The following is a 13,651-nucleotide window of genomic DNA, read 5'->3' on the forward strand; positions in this document are numbered from 1 at the left end:
CTTTTTCAAAATCTATGAACCTTTTTCCAATAAAAAAACTTTTTCAAATCCGTGAATTTCTTCTCAAAACCGTAAACTTCTTTTGAATTCGTGAAATTTTTGAATTTGCAAAAAAATCAAATCCATTAAAAAAGTCAACCTGAGATTTTTTTTTGAATCCTATTTTTTAATTTGATTTTTTTAATAGTCAACAACCAACCGGCTAATGGTGGATCGGTCAATTGCGACCAACGAACCGGGAAAACTGGCATGTCCCCGAGCGAGTGTTAGCCTCCTTGTTGGCAGTGGCGGAGCTACGGCTGGGCAAAACCATGCCATGGCCCGTCCAGCCAAATAAGATTACAGTGTAGAGTGCTGCTGAATTTGGGCTCTGGGAGCAAAATTTCAGACATATTTCTTAAGCTAGCTGGTGTTGGCCCGCCCAATGAAGCATGTGTAGCTCCACCACTGCTTGTTTGGCCGGCCGACGATGGGGTGTGCATGAGCGCTGGCTACACTCCTCGCGCTTAAGACGCTAGGGACGAGTTGTCCATGGCCACGCAAGCCTAAGCGTCTCGGTCGCAAACAAGTACCAACCGTTGAAGGCTATACCATGCGATGTGTATGTCTATCATGTACAATATACAGACAAAATGGCTTTGGTCGTGGCTGCGGCAACTAGGATCGCATCTACCTACATATAAACCCTAGCCTCCACCGGTTATATAAGAGGAGACCAGGGGGCTCTCATAGCCATCTATTCCCAGATAGAAACACTCGGTAGACATATCATACACCATTGTAAACCCCTCGCATGAGGTATCCCTCCACCATGAATGACCAAAATAAGCAATACGGAGGATGCCGCCGAGGGGCTTGCGCATATGGGCTACATGTCTCATTGTCATAGGTGGAGATAGGTGCAGCATTGAAGGGTGCAGAGGGGCGCACATGTGCATGGGGAGGACAAGGGGAATGCGACAATGGCACTGGCCACGGGCGGGAGATGCGGCAGCGGTGGGGTATTGTCATAGTGCGTATGTGAGGAAAAATCCGAGGGGGAGGAGGGTGTGTGGCAGTTGCGGAGGGGCTGGGGGAATGCCTTGGTGCGGATATACGATCCAGGATGGCTGGCAGTGGACGAGGGGTTTGGAACTTGGCGCAAAGCGCCCTACTGGCATGCGATGGGGCGATCACCACTGGCATCGCCTGGCCAAACCACTAAGTCGTTGTACATGCCAGGAAGGTTTCTGGTTACCAAAGGAGATTATATAAGAGATTTAATGCTCAATGGACTAATGGATTGAGTGTAGTGATCAAAGACATATTGTGGATGGCAAGTGTTTGCGGTGGAGTGTGGGAAACTGGCTTGGGAAAATGCTCTGTATTTTGGTGGGTGGAAGTACATTGATAAGGTGAGTCACTCTGCTAAGTTTTGGTTCAATAGGGGAAGCACATGTGGCAGTTGTAGTTCAATCGTGATAATGGGACCAAAAGTTTGATTTGGTTGTTGAGGTCATTTGTTGCACATGAAGATCAAAGATGTTAGAGTGCACGGGTGTGGAAGGTGTAGGAGAAGTCATGGAATTGATTTGGGAAGCATTGGATCGAAACAAATTGAAGAATGCTTTACAAGATAATGACGTTCTTCTCATAGGAAAATAATGTTTCTTTGTGGAGAAGAATTATGGAAAGGCTAGAATATGTGTGCCATTGCCTTGGCAACATTATAGAAAGGTTGGATTACTTGGGAGGGGAAGATAGGCATTTTTTTAGCTCAAGTCCAAATAAAATTTCAAATGAAGATCCAAACCAAAATTCAAATAGAATCCAAATAAACTCAAAGAAAAAGAAAGGGGCGGATTGAGGTGTTACAATAACTCATATCGGAACCGTTTTCTCAGTGTAAACCGCCATCCAATTTTGTGGCGGTTTTTGCGTATTGTACCACCTTCAATTGCTCGTCAACTCAATGGAGGCGGTTTTACTTGTCTTAAGTGCATAAGCATGCTCATTAGAGGCGGTTGTTGGATTAATGGTCAAAACCACCTCCATTGACACCTCGAATACTCAAATTTGTAGTAGTGGACGAATCGACAAACACCGGCAAACTCTTGTATAGGTTATCTCCCAACCTTCCAGGCGACGACGGAGCAGGCATCATGCTCTTGGCCGAGGCAGTGACCATCAACGTCATGGCTAGTCCCAGGCACACTTATTGATCGTTTTACCATCATCAATAGCAAAGCGGCGCGTCCCCGAAAACTACCTAACCCCATGGTTTAACTCGATTTACGATGATTTGTTGTGCAACAAGGGGAAGCTCCTTTGTCAGAGGGTGTTTATTGAATGATTAATTTTGGCTGCATGCATTATGCTAAGACCGAAATTAAAGAGAAATGGAAGTTGTTAAGTTATTGTGTACGAAAAAAGTTAGCCACTTTACAGCGAAATTCTATTCATATATTCATGCTAACAGTCCCGAAAGTTTGACTTGGCTCAACCTCCTTTTTTGATACTCTCTTTGTAAACAAATATAAAAGCGTTTAGATCATTACTTTAGTGATGTAAACGTTTTTATATTTTTCCCCGCAAAAAACGCTCTTATATTTATTTATAGAGGGAGTACTACCAAATAGTTCATCGTGTTGTAGAGGGGAAAATGCTTGTCCAAAAATAATCAAAATATTGTATGGTGCAGTGGTGCACTACAGTCGACAAAATGATGATGTAAACAGCGCACCGATTTGGCTAGGGTCTTTCCCTCATCGCACCGCGCGATATATACGGCCGTTTGGGCGGCAAGAATTGGCGTGCAGCTGCTGTTGCTTCTTCCTTAATCTTCTCTTGCTCAGTCCCCTAAAACCAGCAAGATACCACGTATAATGCACTTGTTCAATTGCATTTGCTCCTCTGGTCAAGCACACCATCATCTTGTTTGTGCCGTGCCAATAGATTTAGCTTCTAAACAATTTGGAAGATTCCTTGGTGGCTTGGATACAAAGATGGCATAACCAGCTAGAGCACACTAGCTAATCCTTAGCCGCCATGCGAGTGTTCAAAGTAATCAACAGCTAATCAGGCTCAAGAGAGATGGACACGAAACGTTCTACCCTATATATAATCATGCAGCGACGCAACTGGTCCATCACATCCATGCACTGCGTCCCTCTCAATCTCAATACAACCAAGCTTTCAGGAAACCCACGCAAATGGCGAGCACAAGGATGACCATGCACATGTGCTACCTCACCATCTTGTTACTGCTTGCATTCCTGGCACCACCGTGCACGCCCGTCAGCGACACTGACGACGGAAGTCGCCGTGCGCGCGCCGAGGCCACCGTCGACGACATTTTGTCGGCGCACAATGAGGCGCGGAGGAAGGTCGGCGTGCAGCCCCTGACGTGGAGCCCGGGGATCGCGGGATACGCCAAGGACTACGCCCGCTCCCGCCGCGCCGACTGCGCGCCGCGGCGCTCGTCGCTCTTCTACTTCGGCGAGAACGTCGCCGTGGGCAAAGGCCGTCGCTTGGACGCCGGGGCGCTCGTCGCGCAGTGGGTGGACGAGGGGCGATCGTACGACTACGGCAGCAGCTCCTGCACGGCGCCGGCGGGCTCGTCCGGATGCGCGCGGTACACGCAGGTCGTGTGGCGGAACACGACGCAGCTCGGGTGCGGCAAGATCGTGTGCGACTCCGGCGACACGCTGCTCGTCTGCGACTACTTCCCGCCCGGCAACTACGGCACCGGCCGGCCATACTGAACTACTGATCGCGCGCCGTTGATTGATCACGCCGTGCATGCAAGTTAACTGCATCCCTCCACGTGGTGCATCAAAGCTATTTACCATCGATTATGCATTTGTTTACTTGTAATTCCCAAATTGTATGGTTCAAAAGTAAATAAATTCACATTTTCATCACCGACAGTATCTGACCGTATGTAGCAATCCATTACTCGACGATGAACGCTTCACATTAACTCGCCAATGTCCAAACTGACACACATATGCGTTGCGATCTAAATCCAAACGCTCATGCATGCATACGAGAACCCGCACAATTAACTAACCGCTCCTATATAACGACTGCACTTCCCTTGCAAACTTCACCAAATCGACCCGCACCGCAGATCACCATGTCTCCTTTCGCCTGCCTCGCCGCCTTGACCCTCGCCCTGGCCTCGCTATCGCCGGCTGCAGCCATCAGCATCCCCGGCCACGACCCTGGCGCCGCCGTCGTGCCCTCCTGGACGCAGTTCCTGCAGGCGCACAACGACGCGCGCGGCGCAGTCGGCCTGCCGCCGCTGACGTGGAACTTGACGCTGGAGCTGGACGCCATGCAGTACGCGAACAAGCTCCGCGTCCCCTGCAACCTCTCGCCGATCCCGTGGCCCGCCGACGGGGTCTACGGGCGGAACCTCTACTGGGCCAACGGGCACCACAACGCGACGGACGCGGTGGCCGCGTGGGTGGACGAGCGGCGGTGGTACGACCACGGCGCCAACGCCTGCGCCCCGGGGAAGACGTGCGGCGAGTACACGCAGGTGGTGTGGAACACCACGCGGGAGCTCGGCTGCGGCCGCCGCACCTGCCGGAACGGCCTCGACACCGTGGCCGTCTGCGAGTACTTCCCTCCTGGCAACTATGTTGGCGTGCCGCCCTACTGATTCTGCTGTACGCAAGCTAACGGGGCGAGATATATTTGGAAATAACGTATACGACGCACGACCATAGTTCATAACAAAGCGGGATGGAAGAAAATTTTCGGTACCATAGTTCATAACGATATCCCGGACAAGGTTCTTTGTTAATGGGCAATGATTCGATTCAGATTCAGCTGGCTGATCGCTCGCGCATGGTTTTTTGGTTAGTTTTGAAAAAAGTTCTAGACACTTAATGAAAATCGTGATCTTTAAAAAAAAACACGAACAATCTTAGAAAATATGAACGCATTTTCATATTTTTGAATAAAAATTGAAACCGCGAATGATATTTAAAATTTCTGAACTTTTTATAAAAATGAGAACATTCTATAGAAGCGGGGTATCCTTTTTAATGGCACACTTGATAAATTGAAAAACACGAACATTTTTTGAAATTTGTGAAGAAATTTTGTCAAATTTTTTGATATCTTGAATTGAAAAGGTGAAATTTTTTTCTTGAATTTTTCTAGAAAAAGAAAATAAACCGAAAATATGATAAATATAAACGGAAAGAGATCATAAATACCAGTAAAAAGGTTTAGGAATTTTCTAGAAGGTTCCCAAAACATAAAGAAAAGCATACTAGAAAATATACACTAAAGCTAGATAATCGGCCGGCCCAGTCCGTCGTTCACTGGTCATCCCTGTGCAAAGGGACGACCGAATCACTCGGGGTACTCCTTTTTAAGGTCATTCCTAAACCCCAGTATGCGATAAGTGGCGCAATCTAAGAGTTTTCTTTTTTTCATAAATTTGTTTATTCAAAATATTTTATCTATTAAGCCGTGCTTTTAAATCGCAAACTGCATTCACCGTTGAATTTCTCGCGTCAAGATCTTTAAAGCTAGATTCCATGTTAATAGGTTTAACGAACTTCTTTTTCACAAAAAACGGAAGAAAAAGACTGTGCTTCTCGCGGACGCAAATCTGTGCCTCCACGCAAAGCAAATATGTACCTCTCATGGTAAAAACGCGTTTTCCCTTTCTGTTAGTTGTGCCTCTCACAGAAACAACTCTGTGCCTCCACGAGAAGCAAATTTGCGTCGCTCGTGAAAAAAATACTTTTTTTCTGTGCCTCTCGTGGAAGTAAATCTGTGCCTCAACGAGAAGTTAATCGGTACCTCTCGTGGAAGAAAACAAATATGTTAATTTTTTCTCTTTTCGAGAGGCACATATGTGCCTCTTGCGGAAGCAACCCTGTGCCCCCATGAGAAGCAAATTTGTGCCTCTTGCGTAGGAAAGAAAATGCATCTTGTTTTCCATTTCGAGGGGCATAACTATACCTCTCGCAAAAGAAAACTTGTGCCTTCACGAGAAATTAATTTGTGCCTTTCAGAAAAGGGAAAGACATATTTTTTCACGCTATTTTTATTTTATTTTTTTGTCCATAATCTAGGGGAAACCGAGCAAAAACCAAAAAGTCAAAAAAAAAGAGAAAAACATTTCAAGCCCGAAAACGCATATAGAAAAAAAATCCCAAGAAAGCGCCCTGCACGCGACACATGACGGCGACTAAGAGTGCGCCCACCAAAAGTGGCCCTTCGGCTAGAGCTTCCTCAAGTTTAGATACTCCCTCCGTTCCTAAATATAAGTCTTTTTAGACATTTCAAATGGACTACAACATACGGATGTATGTAGACATATTTTAAAGTGTAGATTCACTCATTTTGCTCTGTATGTAGTCACTTATTAAAATCTCTAGAAAGACTTATATTTGGGAACGGAGGGAGTAATGGACTTCATTTTTTGCTTATTAATCCTCCTGAAATTATATGTATCAAATGTTTTGTTATTGTTGAATAAACTGGAATGCTTTACCTCTCAGACAAGAGTGACCCTTGAGTGGATCCCGCAAGGAATACTTCTCAGTGAATTGCTCTCAGGAGCGACACTTTGATCCAAAATGCGTTGAATAGGATATTCGTACTTGAGGGTGTCTCAATGTGCATCCGCGCTGGTGCGGCTATGTACCGCTTACCGTGACGCCAAGGCACGTCTCGCCTGCAGCGAGACCGAACTGGGTCGGCCAGGTAACAACAAGCCGCGTCACCCTGCCATCATGCGTGACTCTTTTTATGTGTTTTTCCACAATTTGTTTTTTGATTTCATTAACTGTGTTTACATTTCCACATCTACTAAATATTTATATTAAAAAATGAAAATAATATTCTATTTGAAAAATGTTAATCTTGTATTTAAAAAAGTATTTTTCAATTTAAAATGTTAAACATGTATAGAAACATATTTCTGGTGTATACAACAAAATATATAACGTGAATGAAAAAAGTATAAGTGTTAATCATGTGTACCCAAAATGTTAATCATGTGTACAAAAAATGTTAATTATGTGCATGAAAAATTTCTGCGACAATTAAGAAGATATCGCATTTCAACAAAAAAGTATGTGATAATTAAAAGTTGTCCATACAATGTAAAAAAATGTTTGTGTAGTTCAAAAAGACGTTTCATACATTTCAAAAATGAATGTCATATTTAACAAAATATTGACAAGTTTCAAAAATTTATTCGTGAAATTTTCAAAAACTGTGTTGGTACAATTTAGAAAAAGTTTGCACAGTTCCAAAAAATGTTTTTTCTCATGAAAAAAAAGTTTCAACATGTATTGAAAAAACAAAGTGACACGTATTTGATAAATACATTCAGTATGTTTTGGTAAACATGTTTGCCATGTAATTGCAAATTTTAAATGAGTATAAAAATGTTTTACATGTATATGCTAAATGTACAACATGTACGACAAAGTAGACATGTGTTGGAAAACCAAAATGAAAAAACAGATAATGAAACAAAAAGAAAAATAAATATAGAAAACCGTAGAAAAAACAATAAAAACAAAGTATCAAGAAGAAGAAAAATAAAAATGATGAAAACCGTTGAAAAAATTAAGAAAATCGAACACATAATTAATTAAATTAAATAAAACCAGCCAAAAAAATATAAAACCCATTAAAAACAACAGAAAAAGAGAGGAAAACTGGACTCATTGATCGAAAGCAGGAACCAGACGTGGCGCGGGCGAAGCCGTCGGGCAACGCAGCTAATCAGCCGGCCCGCTTCTGTGTCGCCCGTAGGCGATTGCTATACCAATCAGTACAGGCGACATAACCGTTGCTAGGACGCTCAGTAACCACGTGGACGTGTCAAGCTGACATCAACTCACGCCTTTGATTATTTTTTCCTTCTGTGGTTTCTTCACTTTTTTGTTTCTTTTTTTGCTTTGTTTCTGTGGTTGTGTATAAACATAACATTTTTGTAAAAAATTGGAAAATCTTAATCATGCATCTGAAAATGTTAAGCGTGTATTGAAAGATGTCTCTCTTGTATATGAAAAATGTGCAATGTTACGGAAAAAATAGAAGAATATGTTAACCATGTTTACGAAAAATGTTTATTACACTTGAAAACCTCACACATTAAAAAAATGACATTAACAAAATTAATCAATGTAAAGAAATGTTCAGTTAATTTTAAAAATATTTTATACATTCAAGCAAATGACGATAGATTTAAAAAAATCAAGAATTTCAAAAAAAATCGTAAAATTTCCAAACAATGGTTGTTCCATGTCAAAAAAATCCATAGTTAAGAAAGTTATAATTTAAAATATGTTCCAACTTTTGTTTGAAAAATAAGTAAAACTTACTTAAAAATGTTCAAAAGGTGCTAATCATATGCTTTAACAATGTTGAACATGTAAAAAAATGGTCTTGGTGTATACAAAAAGTATTAATTTTGTGTGGACAATGAGGATATCAGCTCTGCCTCCCCATACATTCCAGCTCGTGTAGACATCCAAAAAAGTATTAATTTTGTGTAGACATCCAAAAAAGTATTACCTATTTTGTGTAGACATCCAAAAAAGTATTACCTATTTTGTGTAGACATCCAAAAAAGTATTAATTTTGTGTTCATTGCCCGCATACATTCCAGCTCTGCCTCCGCAGCCTCCAGCGCCGCAGCTTGAGTGACTAATAGGTCGACCATTATCAGCCCGCCAAGTTTGGCTTCATGCAAAGGGGAAGAGCGGTGGCCTTCCTGTAACCAGAGCGGCGCGACCTGCCATGCACTACTCTTCCTCGCTTTCGGCGGCGCTTGTGGACGTGTCTGCTTTGTGGTCATGGCAGTGGGGCACGACCTTGGCATTGTCCTTCTCGTCGTCGGTCTTGCCCCACACCTTGTCTGCCTCCTCGTCGTACTCCTTGTAGGTGGCCTCTAGTTTCGCCTGACACTGGCGGTACCACCAACGGTCGAGGCGGATCTCGCGGACGGTGCGGTAGCACTCGAGCAACGCCGCCTGGTCCGTCACGTCCACGTCTCGCGCGATCTCCCTGCCTGCTAAGAGTTGCTCATTCGCCTACCGGTACTTATCCTATATCCTATATTCTTAAGAAGTTAATCCCCACTACTAGCAATTATCTCTACATGCACGCCGTCCACGTCATCATGATGCCGCATCAGCACTTAGTTTTATTTTTTTGAGGGGACACCAATCAATCGGTCTCTCTATAGTGCCCACACGTACATACCATCTCTCCTCAGTTGTAAGTTACTACTCATGGGAGTATAGCCGAAGGTGAAAGCCCATCAATCTCCCATATTGATTTTTCATAATTAGCCTGCAATCAGTTCCTATTCTTCCCCCGTCAATCGCTCATATTCCATTTTAACAATTACCATGCAATCAGTTCCTATTTTCCCTTTAATTGCCTCCCTTACAAGTTCCCACCACCACACGCATATGACCTCCTCTTCCCGCCCTACATCACGGCCATATATCCGTTCATCTCCTCTCCATCCTTCTCGGCTCTTTTACGACATCATCTCCATGACGCGATGGCCTTTAGCGGGACACACAGCTGCAGGACCTCGTCAGGATGGTCAGCAGCCGCAAACACGCAGTTCTAGGGCGTGTGAAGGAATCAAATTCCAATAGCTATGTAAGGAATGTCACTGAATTCTTTCAAAAATCAAGCAATAATGGGAGTGTGCCGGAGCTATGTCAGTAACCGTAGTGTGTCAACAATAGGTCTGATGTACTCGAATCAGTTTTTCTTGTGTCAACATGGCATGGAGAATATCTCATTCAGGGTAGTTTTACAAGTCAGACAATCAAAGAAATTATATGTGTGCTTGCTGCTCATTATCGACTATGAGGCAGCCAAAACAACTACAAGGTACGTATCCTAGCTAGCTTCTTCAAAGTGTTGCAGCGGCAAGTAAGGCCACAGAAAATGTTTATGCTTGGTGCATCTTATCGATAATGATTGTCTATGCAATTCGGGCCGCTGAACACAATGTGACCATCACTGTGGGTTGAGAGGCGCGTCGAGGATTTGAGGCAATTTTGCATTGAATTAACTGGTATCTATCCAGCGCATCCGGGGCTGGTAGTACTTGGTATCTGAGTTTTATTTTGCTACGCTCTAAGAAAGTGAAATATTTTGAGGCCCCTTTTATTATAATTATAGTCATATGTAGTTCCATTTTCAGGTGGTGGAGATGTTCATATTTTTTTTACCTTTGTCCTGCAGGGAATTTCAAGGGATTCTTAATTTATTCTTGCTACTTTATCATAAATCATTTTTCTTTAATTTGTGTACTTCTGCTATAGCCACAAAGCATATGGAATTAATATTTCTATGACCAGATGTTCAATGTATTAACCAAGGGACTCTTGCATTGCAATGGATTCAACTCCGGCTCAGATTGTTTGGACAATATTACATATTTTCATTGTCGCCATCCACGGCACAAACTCATTTAGAGATTCTCACTTATACTATCTACTTTTATCCCCTATCTATGAAAATAAGCATGCATCATCCATTCCCGCACCAATGCGCGGGGTATCATCTAGTTTGTACAATAAACCAGACTTTTCTTAAGCACTGGTGCTTATTTGTACAGGATAGACGCTTAACTAAGCGTCTCTCCTGTAGAAATAGGCACCGGTGCTTCAGAAAAATCCGGTTTATTTTTCTAAACATCTCTCTAAGCACCTCTCATTATATAAGGTCTCACAGTCCTCAAACCACCCGCATATCTAAGATGGGCTTGCAACTAACATGGGCTTGAGGTTGAAGATGCCCTAGTCCATATTCAGCCGTATGTGCCAGGCCGGAGTCGTTGGGCAGACCCAAGAAGACCATTGACCCTCCCCTCACAAAGAAAGAAGAAGAAAAGAAGCAGGGACCAGAAAGAAAAACCTACCAGCACCATGCGTATGCGAGGACGGCACAAGGATAGCTCCTGAAATCACACCCAATGTACCACAACGACGAATTGGTCTCATGAAAGTGAGGTCCCGCATTCTCCCTCCTACATAATCGGAGCGCAGCTGTGAAGTCAAGATGTGACGGGAAAAACAATAAATTGGCAGGGTAAATGTGACGTACAATACGTTGTCGTACTTGCAAGTGTCCCCATATTTGCTAAATTTTCGTTCTTCTTTTTTGCTAGTTTCTCATAAATAGGAGTATATCACAAAGCTGCACGCATCGTGGAATCTGTGAGGCCAAGGACTCGCTCGCAGATGTGGAAGTCGGGAATGCCTGCCTGCGTACTGGTCCTCCTCTTCCAAAGATAAGGAACGGAGCACTAGTGCAGAACCGGGCAATAGCACCGGTTCGTAAAGCCCATAACCGGCACTAAAGTGTGGTCACTAAAGCCCCCCCCCCCATTAGTACCGGTTCAGCACGAACCGATGCTAAAGGTCAAACACATGGCACGAGTCAGCTCCGTGGGCGCGTAGGACATTAGTACCGGTTGGTAACACCAACCGGTACTAAATGTTTTGGTGTGTTTTGTTTTGTTTTACCTTAATTATGTGTTTTCAATTTAATTTAGTGATTGTTTTACATTATAATGAGTTGTTAAATCATTAGGTGATTAGTTTGACTGGATGCGTGTGGATCCTAGCTAAGTCATCAAGTATATGTCATATCCATATTATATATACTTGATCACCTACTTAAGTGATCGAGGTAATATGGATATGACATATATATATACTTGATCACTTAGTTAGAATCCATCCAGTTGAAACTAATATGCAATTTCTTTCATAAATTATATAATAACTCATCATCATCATCATCATCATCATCATCATCATCATATTAATTAATATAAAAACTCTTGCATCATATATATCATCACCAACGGTTTTCATAGCAAAGATATTATCGAGTTCAACATGGTAATGATATTATAAGCGTTCATAACACCACAAAAGCAAATCACTGTTTGAGATTAAGTTCAGGACGAAGAACACGGATATGAGAGGACAAGTAATAAGAGCATGAACTAGCTAATTAATCACTCCTGCTGCTCTCTCTCAGGTAAAATAGCATAGAACATGTATAGCTTTGCTGATTCATCATATTGGAGCATGCAGATGAACATGTCTCCTAATCGTGGGTTGCGCTTCTGATTGCTGCCCCTAGTACTTCTCTGTGATCGTTCACAATTTTGCTCCAGTCTTTTACTATTAAGTATTCCTCGCTATTAGAAATCCTGAATGCACTAAAGTGCATTGTAGGATATCTTGGCCGTAAGCTAACAATATTCATGGTACCTTTAGTCTCGATCCAATCAGGCACAACATTCATTGAGAGTCCCTGTTGAAGAACATCGTATAGTAACATACTTAGCAATGAAGTTTAGCTTAAAAAAATAATGTATGCAAAAGATGCACTGAGAAGAAATAGTAGAAATCTTACCATCTTTCCTAAATATATGTGACCGTAGTTCAGTACGAACACTATTGGTCGCACGTTTTGAGTACTAACATTTCTAAGTGCAGGAAAGATATTTGTCTTGACAGCATCAAGATCCTCAAGCCATGAAACATAATGACTTGTCTCCTCGCAGTTTAGTTCAGCCCCGGCACAGTGGATGGTCCTGTCTACCAAGCGCCGGACATGTTTGCTTGACTGGAAGTAAGCTGTCAATATTAATTGAGATCTATTTATTATTCAACTGGTTCAAATAATCTCATATCAAAGACATAAATATGGTTGAGAAACTTGCATAATGGTAGAACTGGAGGCGTCTGCACATCGACCTAGATGTCTCTATTACCTTCAATATCATCTTCCGGACGAATATCAAAAGTGATAACCATATCAGGCTCAAATGCATAAGCCTTGCATAATGCTTGCCAAGTTTTGCATTCAAAATAGGTGTATGTGTCTGCATTGTATAATTTGACGTTGAAGGTATAACCATGCTCGGTCTTCAAATAAACTCTTTTTACCTCCATAGTTTCATTAGGACTGAAACCTATCTTATCCAAGACAAAAATTCTTGCATGGCAGGGGATATGCTAGTAGAATAGTGAAAAATTAAAATTAAAAGGTGAAGCAAAATGAAGCATAAGTCATGCTTAATTACGAAAAAAGACGTTTCCTTGTGACTTAGTGTATCCACTTCGAAGTTCTCATCCAGCTTGATGCTGAAGCGTCTCTCATCAACTAGAAAATTTTGGCCGTACAGGCCACGCTGGTCTTCGCAGTATTCACACATAATGAAATCGTGTTCGTCGTCAGACGACATTCCTATGTTCATAGGTGAAACATTAAACACTTATTAGTTTTATTAATTCAACTAATTCTGTTAATTCAACTAGTTTAACTAAGCACTTACGAAGAATATACCTAATTAATTAAACTAATTCAACTAACTAGTTCAACTAATTAATTGAACTAATTCATCTAATATCTAACATATATGTTCATATATAGGTGAAACATTAAACACTTACTAGTTCTATTAATTCAACTAAATAAACTAGTTCTATTAATTCAACTAAGCATTTACTAAAAATAAACTAGTTCTATTAATTTCTTACTAAAATAAAGTAGGTAGTTCTATATAGTAATATTTTGATTAGATCATCAAATCTCATATACCTAAATTTTCTTACTAAAAATAAACTTGTTCTAT

General features: G+C 42.0%; 2 protein-coding genes across 2 annotated transcripts; both read left to right on the top strand.

Annotated features, from left to right (window-relative positions):
* The first annotated feature begins 3,146 nt into the window (after positions 1–3,146).
* Positions 3,147–3,886, top strand: LOC119359741 (pathogenesis-related protein 1A-like). The gene has a single exon (XM_037625839.1). The coding sequence runs from the start codon at positions 3,192–3,194 to the stop codon at positions 3,741–3,743; it is 552 nt and encodes a 183-aa protein (XP_037481736.1). The 5' UTR covers positions 3,147–3,191; the 3' UTR covers positions 3,744–3,886.
* A 231-nt stretch (positions 3,887–4,117) lies between these two features.
* Positions 4,118–4,648, top strand: LOC119352569 (pathogenesis-related protein PRMS-like). Its single transcript, XM_037619155.1, has one exon. The coding sequence runs from the start codon at positions 4,118–4,120 to the stop codon at positions 4,646–4,648; it is 531 nt and encodes a 176-aa protein (XP_037475052.1).
* Positions 4,649–13,651: the final 9,003 nt, after the last annotated feature.

The sequence above is a fragment of the Triticum dicoccoides genome, chromosome 2A, assembly GCF_002162155.2.
Source record: "Triticum dicoccoides isolate Atlit2015 ecotype Zavitan chromosome 2A, WEW_v2.0, whole genome shotgun sequence".
Taxonomy (NCBI): domain Eukaryota; kingdom Viridiplantae; phylum Streptophyta; class Magnoliopsida; order Poales; family Poaceae; genus Triticum; species Triticum dicoccoides.